The sequence below is a fragment of the Carassius carassius genome, chromosome 46 (assembly GCF_963082965.1).
Source record: "Carassius carassius chromosome 46, fCarCar2.1, whole genome shotgun sequence".
Taxonomy (NCBI): Eukaryota; Metazoa; Chordata; class Actinopteri; order Cypriniformes; family Cyprinidae; genus Carassius; species Carassius carassius.
In genome coordinates this window covers 22,388,545-22,405,802 of record NC_081800.1, presented here as the reverse complement: position 1 = coordinate 22,405,802, position 17,258 = coordinate 22,388,545, and the positions used below count along the sequence as shown (strand labels likewise).

General features: G+C 36.9%; 1 protein-coding gene across 2 annotated transcripts in view; it reads right to left on the bottom strand.

The window, feature by feature from the left end:
- Window positions 1-16,277, bottom strand: part of LOC132129563 (von Willebrand factor A domain-containing protein 5B1-like) — a 36,342-nt gene extending 20,065 nt beyond the window's left edge. Inside the window, exons 1-8 of one of the 2 annotated variants that reach the window (XM_059541188.1) lie at window positions 16,093-16,277; window positions 15,422-15,580; window positions 14,412-14,631; window positions 13,795-13,943; window positions 13,156-13,287; window positions 10,231-10,355; window positions 3,673-3,849; window positions 18-128 (exon numbers count right to left, since the gene is read on the bottom strand). In XM_059541188.1, the coding sequence (XP_059397171.1) occupies window positions 18-128; window positions 3,673-3,849; window positions 10,231-10,355; window positions 13,156-13,287; window positions 13,795-13,943; window positions 14,412-14,631; window positions 15,422-15,580; window positions 16,093-16,231 (1,212 nt within the window). In that variant the 5' untranslated portion in view covers window positions 16,232-16,277. Of the gene's footprint in view, window positions 1-17; window positions 129-3,672; window positions 3,850-10,230; window positions 10,356-13,155; window positions 13,288-13,794; window positions 13,944-14,411; window positions 14,632-15,421; window positions 15,972-16,092 lie in introns of those variants that run through there. The other variant, XM_059541187.1, reaches the window with a different exon arrangement.
- Window positions 16,278-17,258: the final 981 nt, after the last annotated feature.

Here is a 17,258-nt window from a genome sequence, read left to right as displayed (position 1 = left end):
GACTGCGGGTGACTAACCTCATTGTAGCTCTGACTGGTGGCAAATAGTGTTTTGAACTTAGATCCGAAGCCCACTATGTTGAATAAGCATGCTGGGAAAAGACTTTTCAGAATCACTACCATTGCATCCTGTGAACGCACAAAAAAGGAAGAGGTCAACGTGACCTCTGAACGTGAAAATGGCATATTATATAAATATTTATAAATATATTACTATTTAAAAGCATATACATTTAAATACAGCTGTATTTTTTATTACTCATCCACAAAAATATTAAGTGTTCATGTGTTTATATTTAGGGTTTATGTAGTTGCTTATATATACAGTAATGGTTCACGCCAAGTTGATATCAATCATTGCATTTGACACACTCTTAGTGCTTTAATAACATATTACAGGCATTAACAAACATTACAGTCATTTGCCATTTAACATTGCTTCTTATGTAAAGCAACTCTCATTAACTTAATAACAGGGTTAAATGCCATAACCATTATAGACACTGAGGGTGACCTGGTTCCCCAAATGTTTCGATTAGTGGTCGATCGCTAATGGCATTTCAACTGTGTCATCCTGGCTTGGATTGAACCAACAATCTTTGATAACAGACCTGGAGCCATTAGCGCTCACTGAACACCACAATTATACTGGTCAGACATCATCTATAGTAGAGATATCATTTATAATACTGCGACTCGACAGATTCACAGCAGGTACAGCGGCGAGTAATTAGCATGAGGTTATAATTGAGTTTGTAAATAGAAATGAAATATGAAGAAGAGTAATAGCAATTTCAAAGTGTTTTTTTTTTTTTTACAATGATATGGTCTGAATTAATTAAGAAACTAATCACTAGTTTTGTTTAAAAAAAAACAAGGCTATCTTCACCAAACACTTCCTCACAAATTTAAACAGAACTTGACACATCATGAGAAAAGATACTTATTAAAAGCATAGTTCAACCAACAATTAATATCAAAAAACGTTGTTTTTGTTTGTTTTTCTGTGGAAGAAAATTTGAGGAAAAAAAAAATTCCCCATGCAATTACAAAGAATAATGGGTTTTGAGCTTCAAAAAGACAAAGGAACCATAAAGTATAATAATTTACAGAAAAAGTTTTTGTGAGCGTTATGTCTTTTGAGTCTAATATAGTCAATGAATCAGCTGATCCAGGTCACCAAATGTATCTGAATGATTCATTCACGAATTGCACTGATTCAGTTCTTGAGGTCTGCACACTAAATAATGATTTAAATGAACACTTCACATGAAAATGAAAATTTACTGAATTTTTATTATAGCGTTATTATAGATTATGGATTCATATTTCATCCAGAAGTGACAGTTTAAAGTTATAATTCCTTTAAGATTTTTTCCTTTAAGAGTTAACTGATTGACTGGAGTTGTGTGGATTATTGTGATGTTTTTAATCAGCTGCTTGGACTCTCATTCTGACGGCACCCATTCACTGCAGAGCATCCATTAGTGAACAAGTGTTGTAATGCTGCATTTCTCCAAATCTGTTCCGATGAAGAAACAAACTCATCTACATCTTGGATGGGCTAAAGGTGAGTACATGTTCAGCATATTTTCTATTTTGGGTGAATGCATAGCAGAAATGACCATAACAGTTCTTAAAATGTCTCTGTTTGGTGTTCATTCAGCCAATATGTTAATTTCTTGGTGAACATATTTTCAGTGCTCCTTTCAGTGTTGTTAGACACATCTACTGCTGTCCTCCTCCAACCCAGGAGGGATCATGCTGGATATATGACATTTCAGCACGGTCAAGGATATTCTGGGAAGGATATTACCGCTAGAGTGACCTGAGCCTTTACATTAGAGCAGTTTGATGTCTGTGGTCAGAAGGGGAACATCCTCAATCAAAACCACAGTGAGTCATCGCTGGCTTACCCGTCACGCTGCAGAGCCCTGTCAACAGCGCACACGTGCACACGTGCTCTTTCACAGCACACAAAATATCCAATCCCAGCATGGAGACTTAACTAGTTCAATTATCGTACCTGCTGTTCAATGCAACAAGCTTGTTATTTCATCACAAAACCCCTTCAGCAGGCTGCTCAAAAGCTCTGGCTTGATCCAGAACTACAGAGCCACATAATGGTCAGTAAAATAATGTAGCAAAAACGATTCAAACAAACAAACTACATGTTTGTTTCAGCTTTCATGAAGCAGTAAACTATTTGTATTTTCAATAGTTTGGAATTTTTTTTTTTTTAAGAAATCTATTATTTTCACTAAGGTTGCAATCAAGCAAAAATACAGTAAAAAGAGTACATTTGTGAAATATTACAGTGTAAAATTAATGTTGCCAATTGGAATATATTTAAAAATATAATTTATATCCGTGATGCGCAGCTGAATTTTCAGCATCATTTCTCCAGTCTTCAGTGTCACATGATCTTCAGATATCAGTCTAATATGCTGATTTGCTGCTCAAGAAACTTTAGGATTGTTTGATGAATATAATGTTCAAAAGAACAGGATTTATTTGAAATAAAAAAATTATAATATTATAAATGTATGTACTGTCACTTTTAAACAAATTAACGCATCCTTTCAGTATCAAAGCATTAATTTCCTCCTAAAACTGTTTAACTCACACCAGACTTTTTGATTGGTAGTGTATTTACTCTTAAAAAGTTTAGATTCAAAATGTTTATGCAAAGGTTAAAAATTAAGGCACGTTTCTCACACTTTTTATTTATCTTAATAAGACACACAAAAGCCATATGGAACCTTAAGTGAACATTTCACTCAGTTCAGTGAACATATTCAAATGATTTTGTTACTCAGGAAGTTGAATTCAGTGACTCTATTAAAACATTTCTGTCTTAACACTCACATTGTGAGGACAAGAAAGTTGCAAGTCACAAAACAAAAAGGTATTCTGAAACATGATGGTTTAAAAACATAATGGATAAAAAACTTCACAATCTTGTTAAATTTGAGATCTTCAGCAAAATCATTATGAATATTTTGTGAATATTAAAGAGATTGCCCATGCTGCCCTGCCTATTGTTTAGATCTGTTTAGGAGTATTTTCACTGTGCATCTTTCTCTCCTGATTCAGATAAAACCACTTTTTTTTCACTGAATCAATATTGTGGATAGAGGACTCATATTTTAGCCAGTGGTATCAGTTTAAAGTTAAAAGTTAGTTTATTACAAACACACAGCTTTTCACTTCACAAGACATTAACTGATGGACTGGAGTCATGTGGATTATTGTGATGTTTTTATCAGCTGTTCAGACTTTCGTTCTGACGGCACCCATTCACTGCAAAGAAGTGATGTGATGCTATATATTTCCAAATCTTATCTGATGAAGTAACAAAGTCATCTACATCTTGGATGACCTGAGGGTGAATACATTTTAAGTGATTTTTTGGGTAAACTCTCCAACCCCCATAAACTGCTTAAAACCATCCAATCGGACTGAAACGGCTAAACACATTTGGGGGATCCGTGTCATCATTAAATAAGCACTGCTGTGTGTATATAAAAACCTGTTTCCATTAATGATTATTAACACGGCTGAAGCACTTTGGGGTTTTAAACTGCTGAATAAATTAGGATGTCATCAAAAGTTAATGAGAATTGGGAGTGAGGGGCAGATTTAGTTTAACACAGAAACACAAGCATCCTACCTTAACTCGATTGATTTTGACCCCACTCATGCTTCCACTGCGGTCAATGAGGAAGATGAATTCCCCCTGGATGCTCCGCAGGTCAGAGGTCGTTGAACTGAGATTTGGGCAGAAGTTCAGCATTACCACTGGGTTGTGGAGGATGTCTTTATGGAGCCTCTTCCGAATGATGTCCACCTACACACCACACATCAGCCAGTGAAAGAGCCATTACTGAAGGTGTGTTTGTGTGTGTTTAATTATTTTCATAAAGAAAATGAAGCATTTTTTCCTAACATTAAGAGATGGATTGATTATTATTTCTGCATCATTCTCATAAAATTGAGCACATTTTATCTTTTTTTATTTTATTTAAAATATCAAAGTACAGCAAATAAAATTAATTTTAGAACTGAAAATATTATATATAACTTTTTATAATAGTATACTTTATAGATAGCAATACATATGATGGCAATTTGATGGAATAATGCGTCGTCAAAATCTTTTGGCATATTTTACATATTACAGTTTTTTACAATCACTTTGTTACTATTTTCAGAACCTTGATGTCATTTTTCACAACTCTAGACACAAAACTCACAACCAATGATCAAAATGTACATTTTTCAAAACTCTAACCCTTTTCTCAATTGTTTGAATACAATACACATAAAACTTAGATCATTTGTTCATTCAACAAAAATCACCTGTTCAATATGACACAACTTAACATCAAAGTGCAACTATTTCAAAAGGCAATCCACACATTACATTTCAAATGAGTGTCTATTCATTTCCTTACAATGATGTAACTATCAATTGATACAACTGCTCAAAATGATAAGTAACTGTTGCATTACTCTTAGTATGGAAACAGACAAACAATCTTCCATGTTTACTGTAAATCATGAACGTTTCAAGATAACGAGATTCATTGTCACCAATTAGCGCGGAGCATGAACCAATTAGACTACAATATCCATGGATGTAGCCTAATATTTTATCATAATGCTTCATCAGACACTGTGTCTATGGCCCCAAATACTGTACCACCTTTTCAGACTATTTACAGTATTGACAGTGCTGCACTGTATAGATGCAGGCCCTTGTAATTGCTTGTCCAATTCTGCCAGCTCATTACTGATGATTGAGTGCACATTGTGGAATGAGTATATAGTGAAGGGTTGATTGGGATCCAATTGCAAGAGCATAGTGATACGTAACATGGAGCCAGCAGGTGATCCAGGTCACAATGGAGGTCAAGCAGTGGTGGGAGGAAGACGAGGAAGACGTGTTGGTCAAAGGAATGGCAGGGGACAGGCACCACTTCTGAGAGGTGGTCGTGGGCCTCGTTTGAGAGGTGTGGGGGAACGTGGTAGAGGACAAGGCCACGGACCAAGACAGCGGCAGCAACAGCATAGAGTGTCCAGTGAAATTCGGGCAATAGTTGTAGACCATGTCATAAATCATGGCATGACAATGACTGAGGCAGCTACAATGATACAACCAAACCTCAGAAGGTCAACCGTGGCCTCAATAATCAGAACTTTCCGCAATGAGAACCAGTAAGTTATTAGCATGAACTAAATATTATGCTACTCTCAATTGTCAAATGACTGCATACCAATGTGTATCACTGAATAGGTGATGTGACCAAGTGTCTTCTTACTCTAATGTTCCCTGTAGAATTGTGACCAGGCCAAATAGCGGAGGCAGAGGCAGAATTCTAACTGACCAACAAGAGCAGGCTGTGGTTGATTTGGTTGGGGCCAGAAATGATATTCGCCTTACAGAAATTTGCCAGCATATCTTGGACAATGAAGACATGTTCAACAATGTGGGATCCATAAGTTTGCCGACTATTGCACGGATACTGAAAAGGCACCAGGTATCTATAAAACAACTATACCGTGTGCCTTTCGAAAGAAATGCAGACAGAGTGAAGCAAATAAGGACTGAGTATGTTCAGGTAAGTTCAGTTTCAAGATGGCTGTTGTAAAAACATTCCCCAAAACTCTACATTGTACAGTAATCTCTAAATCTCTTTCTAAAATGTATTTTTAGAGGGTGATGGAGCTGGATGCTGATGATGACCATCACAAATTCATATATTTGGATGAGGCAGGTTTTAATCTGGCCAAGACAAGGAGGAGAGGTCGGAATTTCATTGGCCAGCGGGCAACCATCCAAGTACCTGGACAACGTGGGGCTAACATTACCATGTGTGCGGCTATATCAGAAGATGGTGTGGCTGGACGCAGACCTCATATTGGACCATATAATGCAGCTCTCCTTGTCACCTTTCTTGATGAGCTCGATCAGGTTTGTAGAGCTGAAGGTGTGACCTATGTCATTGTGTGGGACAATGTCAGGTTCCATCATGCTCATGTGGTGCAAGCATGGTTTCAAGCCCATGCACAATTTACCACCTTGTATTTACCCCCATACTCTCCCTTCCGTAACCCGATTGAGGAATTTTTCTCTGCATGGAGATGGAAGGTTCATGATAGGCACCCTCATGAACAAGTCACTCTTCTCCAGGCCATGGATGACGCCTGCAATGACATCACAGCAGACCAGTGTCAGGCCTGGATTCGCCATGCCCGAAGGTTTTTTCCAAGATGTTTGGCTAATGAAAACATCCATTGTGATGTAGATGAGAACCTGTGGCCAAATCCACAACACAGAGTTGATGACAATGTTGAAGTACAGTAATCACTCCTGTTTTGTTTCTTACAATACAAGCAAGCAAGTTGAGGAACACTGCATTTGATGTTTTACAGTACTGTCTTTTCTTTTCTATTTCATGGCTAATTATTTTTGCTTTGATTCAAATAAACCTATGTTGTAATTGTACAGTACTGTAGTGTTTTGCATCAATATATTACAAACTTTGTTCAATGATTCCACTGTCTGTAGTATTCTCTCTACTACTGCAGTACTTTTACAGAGATGTATTTACTGTACATGTAGTACCATAATGAAACCTGTATCACCTATTTTGTTCTACAATACTTAATGATTGTACGAACAATGACACAGTGAAACTATCGTTTGCTTGTGTGTGGGTGATCTATAGTTATGTTTCAATGGTATTTCACAGTAAATTTGTGTTTTGAACCAATGATTGTGCAATTGCAAGATTTCTTTAAAGATGTGAATGCGCAAGGCAGTGTTTTGAACATTAGACAGCCTGTGTTACAAGTGATAACCGTTTTGAGTTTTGTGTCTAGAGTTGTGAAAAATGACATCAAGCTTCTGAAAATAGTAGCAAAGTGATTGTAAAAAACTGTATTATATACTCACAATAAAAAAAATCTGTATACAAAGATAATAATATGCAAAAAATATTAATAAAATATATAATAAATATATATACAATATATGTATTTAATTTATTTTATTTGTGTATATGTTTGTGTGTGTTTGTAAAAGCATTAGGGTTTTTTATATATCTAAAAATGACTGTGTGTGTGTGTGTGTGTGTGTGTGTGTGTGTGTGTGTGTGCGTGCGTGCGTGCGTGCGTGCGTGTGCGTGCGTGCGTGCGCGTGCGTGCGTGCGTGCGTGCGTGCGTGCGTGTGTGTGTGTGTGTGTGTGTGTGTGTGTGTGTGTGTGTGTGTGTGTGTGTGTGTGTGTGTGTGTGTGTGTGTTCATGTATGTGTATGTGTATATATAAGTCCTGGCCTAATGGTTAGAGAGTCGGACTGGCAATCGAAAGGTTGTGAGTCTCGGGCCGGCAGGAATTGTAGGTGGGGGGAGTGCATGTACAGTTCTCTCTCCACCTTCAATACCACGACTTAGGTGCCCTTGAGCAAGGCATCGAACCCCCAACTGCTCCCTGGGCGCCGCAGCATAAATGGCTGCCCACTGCTCTGGGTGTGTGTTCACAGTGTGTGTGTGTGTTCACTGCTGTGTGTGTGTGCACTTTGGATGGGTTAAATGCAGAGCACAAATTCTGAGTATGGGTCACCATACTTGGCATATATATATATATATATATATATATATATATATATATATATATATATATATATATATATATATATATATATATATATATATGTATTATAAATATACATTTGTGCAAAAATGCACTCAAAATATTAGTATTGTATATATTAATGACATAAATTATATGTACAAAAATTATCATTTAGATATAACTTTTATTGAGATGACCCAGAAAAGAAAGAACAGGAAAATAAATAAAGAAGAAATAAACCCTTCACAAAGAATGTGGATGATAATAACCTGCAGGTTGTGGATGCAAACTGTTCAATGAAAGGGTAAGAGTTCATTGTAAGATGTGAAGTGTGTGTGGAATGTTTCGAATCCTGTGCACTTGAAAGAGTTCAAGCTCACCTGAGGGATGCCAATTAGCCTAATGTGAACTGCTCTGAAGAAAGAATCTCAAATTAGTGATGTTTCTCAACCACTTTACATCATGGTTCAATTTGTTAGCTCACTGTACATTAAATGACTTTTCTCAGAAATCTGCTGTCTCCCTGGCTCGCTTTGCTGGAAATAGCTTTCTTCTACATACACACGTCTTACATCAACAGTCTTGTATAAAACTGAGCACAAATATTTTCATTTCTATTCTATTTTCCAAACTCAGATTCAGTCTCAGTCTCAAATCTCCTTTTGTGTTCAGTAACACATAAATGGTCATTTTCATTTCCGTTATTCAGTGTCATTCTGCTAAAGTCAGCAAATGATTGATAGAGCTCGATATTCATAAGCATGTGATACTATGAGCCAAGATCATCATTTTGAAAATCTTTTATGGTTCACGGATTCCCCTCTCCTGATCTAAAGATTTAATTAAAGGAGCACACACCCCAAAGGAGGTGAAGTTAACTCTTATTTCGCTACACGGTAGGTAGAAACACTATGGACTCATGGTTTCCATAGAAACATCTATTCACTGCAGATGATTTTAGGGCTGAAGGTTCTCTCCCTCCTGTTGAGGAAAAGCACTCACTTAAAGATGCAATTGAAGCTTTGCGCTGCTAAGAAACATGGATCTGTGCTGACATTCCTACTTAATGTAACTACCTCCTGAAGCGACAATTAGCAAGAATAGACAACAGATTTTGCATTAAATAGGTAACCTTACGAAACTTGATTTCACACTTGATTTTCAGTATGAGTGTCAGTAGGCTTAATCTAACAGCTTGGTGTTAAAAACCCTGAATATTTTGGAGAGTGACTGGATTCACAGACAAAGAAGTGCATGGAAAAGTTCAGAAAAAATATATAAATTACCATTTAAAACTTTGCGGTCAGTAAAATTTATTAAAAAAAACTTATTTAGCAAGAATGCATTAAAGTTATCAGTAATGACAATATAACAGATTAAGATTTTTTTTATGGAATGATTTTCTTCACTGACAAGAAGTTCTAAAAAGTGAGACAACCATAGTTTTTTTGAACAAGGAAACCACAGTTCTTTTAGATGTAAAGACATTCATAATATTACAATATATTTTTCTTAAAAGAACACTGTTCTTTTGAACTTTCCATAAAAAATTTACTTCTGAAAATTCGGCATTGCATGACAATAAAAATAACATTTAAAATTTATTTAAAAAAGAAAGATGTTATTTTAAATTGTAATAATATTTAACAATATTACTGTTTTTTTTTACTGTATTTATGATCAAACAAATTAGCAAAAAAGACTTCTAAACAACTTTTTTTTATAATTTTTATAATTTTATAATTTTTTTTCTAGGTTTATGCATCTAAAAGAACTGTGGTTTCTGTCACGATCATTAGATGGAGTGCCCATGAGCTTCAGTAGAGGGCATTCCACTCAGGACCATTCCCCCCATCAACCACCAGATGTCACTTGGACACTAGCACCTCTCATACTGTTGCACCACATCCGAATTTCCTTGCCACACCTGCACCTCATTTACACACACACATAAAAGCAGCACACTCACACACTCACTGTGAAGTCTTGATTTGCTGTGTCTGTCATTTCTGAGTGTTACTACCCGTGTTTGTTTTCCTGTTACCGACCCTGTTTGATCTCCTCTACGTACCGACCCTTGCTTGCTTGCTTACTGGATTTTGATTCTCTGTTCTCCCTACGTTGCTGATATTGCTGGTATTGACCATTGCCTGTACAACTACGTGTGTCTGCAATAAAGCCTGCATATGGATCCCATGTCGAGTTCTGGATCATTACAGATTCCTTGTTCAAAAAATTATGGTTGTCCCTTAACACTTTTAAGAACTTCTTGTCAGTGAACAAAATCATTCCATAAAAAAATCTTAATCTGTTATATTACATGCTGGTTTGCTTATGAAAACAAACCAGTTACAAAAACACATGTTGAGAACATTATTTCAAACAATCACCACTTTCTGTGCAGTTTATGATCCTGGCAGCAAAATAATATTTTTGCTAGACTTGACCAATAATACGTAGTGTGGAAAAGTAGCACAAGACAAAAGCGTCATAGTGTTGTACTACTTGTTTTGATATTTTTCATCCTTGTACAGCCCACTCCATCTGTATTTATGTCTGTTTTCTGTATTCCCTCATTCACCATCTCACTCACAGTCTTTTCATTACTGCAGTCCTTCTTCGTGGCCTTTATATAGTCACTCCTTCCTTTCAGATGCTCATCGTATTCCTCCGGCGTCATGTCTCCGTCTTCGATGAGAACGTGTGGCAGATGGGGCTCTACACAAAGAAAAGAAGAATTACTATCTCTGTGCAGCATTAAAACCTCTCCATGTGGAGGCACAACAGTGAATTATGACAGCAGACAATGAGATGCATTACTGCTAGACATGAAGGACTCCCACAGTGGTGGTATTTCTTCAAAAAAGCAGCTGTATTAGACACAGTGTGCGTTGGCACCATCTATACGGCTGAACGTTTGCCCCTTTGACTCGGCTCCCTTATCAATTCAATTGCACAATACTGGCCTCGGGTCACCTGCAGAGTGAGGCAATCTTATGCGGCAGCTTATGAGGCATCGAGGGATTAATTTATGCCTCTCAGACGCCGGTGGAGGTCGAGGTGCATGATGGGATGGCTGAAGAAATATAGAGCTCAACTAAACAGTGCTTTTAGAACGAGAAATTATGTTATATGGCTGTTTCAATAGCCTATGATTTAATAAACCACCTCTTGTTTGAACAAGCTTCCAGGCACATGGAGAGATCAGCACTGGCTTGTTCTGAAAAGCCAACTCTATTGTCCAGTTAGCACATGTCAGAGTGGCTGTGAACTTTTTTGTCTGTCCATATGGGGACCAAATCGCTTGACAAAAACAGCATTGTTGCGAAGATTCACAAAGTCGTTGTCTTTGTGAATCTTCGCAACAAAGCTGTTTTTGTCAAGCGATTTGGTCCCCATTTTCACAATCTTTTTAGAGGCAGAATTTAACTGGTGTTAACTATATTTTCAACAACATTATCCTAAACAAATTAAACATACGTGTTTAATTATTTTGTTTATTTTTGCATATTTACTGCGTGTCATATGAACAACCAGTCAGACCTACTCTGATTTAAAGGGATACTCCAACCCAAAATGAAAATTTTGTCATCAATCACTTACCCCCATGTGGTTCCAAACCAGTAAAAGCTTTGTTCATCTTCGGAACACAATTCAAATATTTTTGAAGAAAACCGGGAGGCCTTATGAAGCAATAAGAATACTTTTTGTAAGCAAAGGAAACAAAAATAACCTCCTATAATCTCCTCTGTGTCTCTCCACATCACTGTATTCTAAGTATGCTCTTCTGTATCAGCCACGCCACAAGGATGCGCTGTTTTCTTTCAAATCAAAGCTAAATCAAAAATCAAAGCCTTTTCTTTTCTTGTCTTTCATATTCTTATATTTAAAAAAAAACCTGGCTACAGTATGCGTTCTGTACTAGACTAACTGAGACTTGTCATGACACGTATACTGTTGTTGTTCTCTTGTTGATCTGATTGCTTCTATTGTTCTCATTTGTAAGTTGCTTTGGATAAAAGTGTCTGCTAAATGATTAAATGTAAATGTAAATGTAAATACACATAGAAACAGCGCTTTTAGACTGTTGACAAAGGAATTGTTGAGTAAAGTCATTATTTATGTTTTCTTCACTTGTAAAAAGTATTCTCATCACTTCATAACATTACGGTTGAACACTGATGGCAGACTATTCAAGATGGTCCTCATTGAAGAACAAAAGATCCAGGGGGTGTGGTTGGATCCAGATCCAACTCCTCCCTCCTTACATATACCTAAACCAACCCGTCTCCACGCCCTGATTGCTAAACCCACCCAGTTCCACCCCTAAACCTACCCATCTCCCAGAGCTCCGCCCCTAAACATACCAAACTCCACCCCCTAGATGCGGATCCAACCACGCCCCTTGGATCTTGTGTTCTGCAGTGAGGGACTACTGGACTATTCTGACAATGTCTTTCATACTTTTCTGGACCTTGACAGTGTAACTTACTTGGCAGTCTATGGGACGGTCTCAAGCCTCCCGGTTTTCATCCAAAATGTCTAAAATTGTGTTCCAAAGATAAACTAATCTTTTATGGGTTTGGAACGACATGGGGGTAAGTGATTGATGAAAAAAATTTCATTTTGGGGTGGAGTATCGCTTTAAGTCTCAAAGTTACTGTAGCTGTAAAATTTTTGTTTTACTTACACTTTTGATTCACTAAAAGAACCAGTTTATAAGAGGAACCACATTACACTGGTTGCGCTGTCTGTTTTTATTCACTAAAAACAACCAACTCAGATTATATTGTTTCCGAATGAGACTAATGTACGTAGTTGCATTGTACTGTGTTCAATATGATTCACTAAAAGAACTGGATCATAAGAGTCATTTGTTCCGAAACCAGACTACACTGGTTATGCTGTGTGTTTTTGATTCACTAAATAAAAAGAGCCACTCATTTGGGAGTGGGATCACCCTGTTTGCTCTAAATTTTTTTGATTTAACACAAAGATTCAATCATAAGAGTCATTTGCTCAGGAATTGGACTACACTGGTTGCGCTGTATGTTTCTGATTCACTAAGAGAACCATCTCACAAGAATCATTCTTCGGGAGTCGGACTACACTGGTTGTGCTTTATGTTATTGATTCACTGAAAAAGAATGGCATCATAAGAGTCATTTGATCAGGAAATGAACTACACCAGTTAGGATGTATGTTTGTGATTCACTTAAAAAGGTTTATAAGAGTCATTCCTTCAGGAATCCGATACATCAGACACAATGTCTGATTCACTAAACCATTTTATAAGAGTAATTCGTTTGGAAGTTGGACCTCATTGGTTGTGCTGTACATTTTTGATTAAAAAGACTAAAAAGAACCAGTTTATAAGAATCATTTGTTGAGGAGTCAGACTACATGGATCACACTGCATGTTTTGATTCATTACAAAGAACTGGCTCGTCATTGTTTCGTGCTGCATTTTCAGATCATGAAAAACAGTATAATTATTGTAATTATGTGTGCTACACACCACTAGGGTAGATCAGTATCTCCACAGGGCAGTCATAGGTGTAGTTGTCTGCCAGTGTGACCACAATGCTGGTGGCAGAGCGAGCCGAGGGGTCAGCGTCTGCACGGATGGCATGTGAGGGGCTTTCCAAACCTGCACAGAGAAACTTCTAAAGCATCTAAAATAAGCAGGAGCAACAGACGTTAGACCACATTTAAGGACTAAATCCTTCTGCAACTCCAGCAGGGACATGAACACTGCAAATCAACTAGTGTCTAATACTAAAGCAAACCATCAACACATCAAACATCATTTGGGTACGAGTCCCAGCTGAAATAACAAGCATATATAGCATTTTACAAATATTGCACTTGGCAGGTACTTTTATCCAATGGAACCTGCAGTGTATATATACTTGTTTTCAGTTTGAAAAGTCAGCACCTCAAACTATTAACATATCAAACATAATTTAGGCTAGAAGGTTGTCAGGATATATTTGACATTTATACATTTGCCAGACATTTTCATCCAAATAAATAATTATCTTTTACATGCGTTCATATTTATTTGTGTGTTCTCTGGAAATAAAGCCCATGATCAGGGTTATAATATTAAATTCTAAAATACTAAGTTCTCACGCATGAGGATGGAGGAACTGACCTGCCAGTAAATACGGTCCTCTGATCTCAAGATTGAAATTAAACTCATAGTCAATGGAGTTGATGGTCTCTTCCTCCAAAAGAGCAGACAAACACACACCTGAGGCCGTCTGCTCGTGGGTTCCCACTGAACAATGATGCTGATCCCTCCTGAGACAAATCAGGAGGTAGAGAGTCAAACTTTATTTTTACTGATATGATATGAAGTCGGTGGGGTCTGATGTTGTTTAATTTCCAATTCCCATGTTGTACATTTTGCTTGATGAACACATATCTTTTATGCTGAAAGATACCAGGTTAAACAGATGGCAGTAAAATTCTGTATGCAAATAAATGCAAGAAGGAAGATGCAGTTCATATGCAAATATCAGAACAATGTCAGAAATTTTAAATCTTGCATGTTATATGAACTACCAATCAGTATGTTTTTTGATTAATGAAAGGAGCTGGTTACACTGGTTGTCCTGTATGTTTTAGAGACCGACTAAAAAAACTGACTCATAAGATCATGACTAATGTTTTGGATTTAGGAGTTTTAGAACAGACACCATAATGTTAGAAGATTATAAATACAGTGTTTCCGTGTAAATACTATAATAACATTAATGAATCACACACCTCCTAGCAGTGCTGGGTGAAAATGCCTGCTCCTCTTTGACAGAACGCTGGACTCTTGGAGAGCAAACAGGTGGTGAGGTCACCCGAATTCCCCCGTTAGGGAGTGTGCGGAGCTCAGAGGAGGTGCTGACCAGTATATTAATGGTCTCCAGAGGGGGAATGACCCCCAGACTGACCACCAGCACTGTCCTCTCCTGATCCTCATCCAAAACAATATGTCCTGCAGCAAGAGAATTCATCAGTAAAGCCTCTGAAAGTCAACTTCAACAACAACCAAAAAAAACTTAACTTAATAAGATGTGTTAAAGGAATAGTTCACCCAAAAATGTACATTTGTGTAACATTTACCAACATGTAGATGAGTTTGTTTCTTCGTCTGTTTCTTCGATTTGGAGAAATGTAGTATTACATAACTTGCTCACCAATGCAATGAATGGGTGCCGTCGGAATGAGAGTCAAAACAGCTGATAAAAACATCACAATAATCCACAAGTAATACACACATGTCCAGTCCATCCATTAACATCTTGTGAAGTTAAAATTGAAGCTTTTGCTTTTAAAGTTTGCTTGATTTATGTATGTTTCTGTTCTGATTCAGATGGGTAGAGGGCTTTTAATTTAGCAGAGGCAATGATTTAAATGAATTTGTTTCTTACAAACATGCAGCTTTTCACTTCACAACACTTATTGATGGACTGGAGTCATGTGGATTATTGAGATGTTTTTATCAGCTGTTTGGACTCTCATTCTGACGGCACCCATTCACTGCAGAACATCCATTGGAGAGCAAACGATGTAATGCTACATTTCTCCAAATCTGTTCTGATGAAGAAACAAACTCTTGGATGGTGAGGGTGAGTAATTTTTTTTAGCAAATTTACATTTATGGGTAAACTATTTTTTTAATTGGATTTAACAGACACCATGACAGGCCTTACGTTTAAGCTCTGATTCAGGGATTAGCTAAGTAAGATCTTTGATGAGTGTTATAAATGAGCATAAAATCTTACCACCTCCGCTCTGTGGGGTTCCATTGGCATTGCAGCAATCAAAGCAACAGTCATCGATTTTCATTTTATCTTTGACCTGCACGGTTATTATCTGACTGCCAATCATCGCTTCGAACCCAACCACCACACTGCCTTCATCCAGAGGGTATATAAAGATTCCTGCATGAATCACAGGATTACAGGCAAACACAATAGCTATAGGTGATCTTTCCACAAAGCTAATTTCGCACTTGACAGAAATTAAATCCTCCGTTTTAGTGCTTTCAGCATTGACCAATGCAGAATCCAATTTGGAGGAGTCGATACGACACAGGAGACCGTTGAGCAGCAATCTTCTGGTGACATTTCTAGACTTCACACAAATAGCGGAGTTTGGCAAAAGAAAGTGTTTCTCTTTCATTCACATTATTTTGAAGTATTGCTGTGATTATAAAGGGTTTGATGCATTTCATCCCAAATTGCTTTTGAGGATAAGAACCACAATCGTGGTTTTTGTCAAAAGCTGAAGAGGAAAGTGCTTTTGGACAAAATCAATATTTTATGACAAATCTGCAAATTTTAGGCCTACATCTTTTTATTATGTGACAGAAGATAGAATAGAAAGAGCCATTAAGGATTTACATCATTTCAGAAATATCAGAAGTAATGCGCCTATTAGACAGCATACTCACCCTCAATAGGGTGATCTTCGATGTTTTCATAGGTCAAGGAGGCTGTCATTGCCAGGGTGTAACCCCTGACACAGGAAGTGATGTCTGAGATGCTGAGAGGCAGAGCACTCCATTTGCTTTTGTTGATCAGGCCCGGCATAATGGTTGTTCAGTCCAGTTCAAGTGAGGGGGGAGGTTTCCCTAAAAACCCTAGATAACATTGATACCATGTATTACAGTATATCTCTGCAGAATGCCAATAAATAAATAAACAAATAAATACCTCTTACGGGCCTATCTATATTTATTTATAGTTTTGGACACTCATTCATTTTTGTGAACAGTTTATAAATGTCCAGATAAAATATCTAAAGGAATAATAATAATTATTATTATTATTATTATTCATTGTGTTCTCTCGTTTTAAGCAATAAAACAAGACATATAATGCAGAATGTAAACAAATAAATAAATAAACATAATAAACTCATACAGTTTATTCTTAACCATGTTTTTTTATTTACTGACATTCACTTACATTACATGTCCAGATTAAAATGGCATAAAAACATGCATAAAAATGCATAAAAGACCTATTAGTGTTATCATTTTATACTGTTTTTCTTGTTTAAGCATGAATCTAACAGAATTTTGTGGTGTTAGTTTAAAAAAAATATCTAATGAAAAAAACAATAGTCTCTGAAAACAAGTCACATGTAGTATCTTATGATATTTTGTTTCTCGAGTTAAATTGATCTTATTTTAAGGATGTTTATAAAAAAAGAATAATAAATAAATCAAGACAGACATAACCACACATGTATTTTATCACATAAACTTTGGACATGTTCAGCTAAGGTTTGACCAATTAAAAAATGGCCAAAAACTCATTTCGAACAGTATGTCTATTGTTTTAGCATTTACAACCATATACGAACTGTGTGTGCCTGTGCACAAAAAAGTGTGTTCGTGCAAATCTGTCCTTCAAATAAATTCCACCTGGATTGCTATTTCATATCTAATGCAGTGACATTCACAAATTTGAAGTGTGGCTTAAGTTTCCGGTGTTTCTGTGCCCGATGTAGCTCCACTCACATATTAACATCTCATTTATATTCACAGACGTCACACATCATAACTCATCACTGCCCTTATGCCTGTCGCATTAATTAAGAGGAGACAACAGC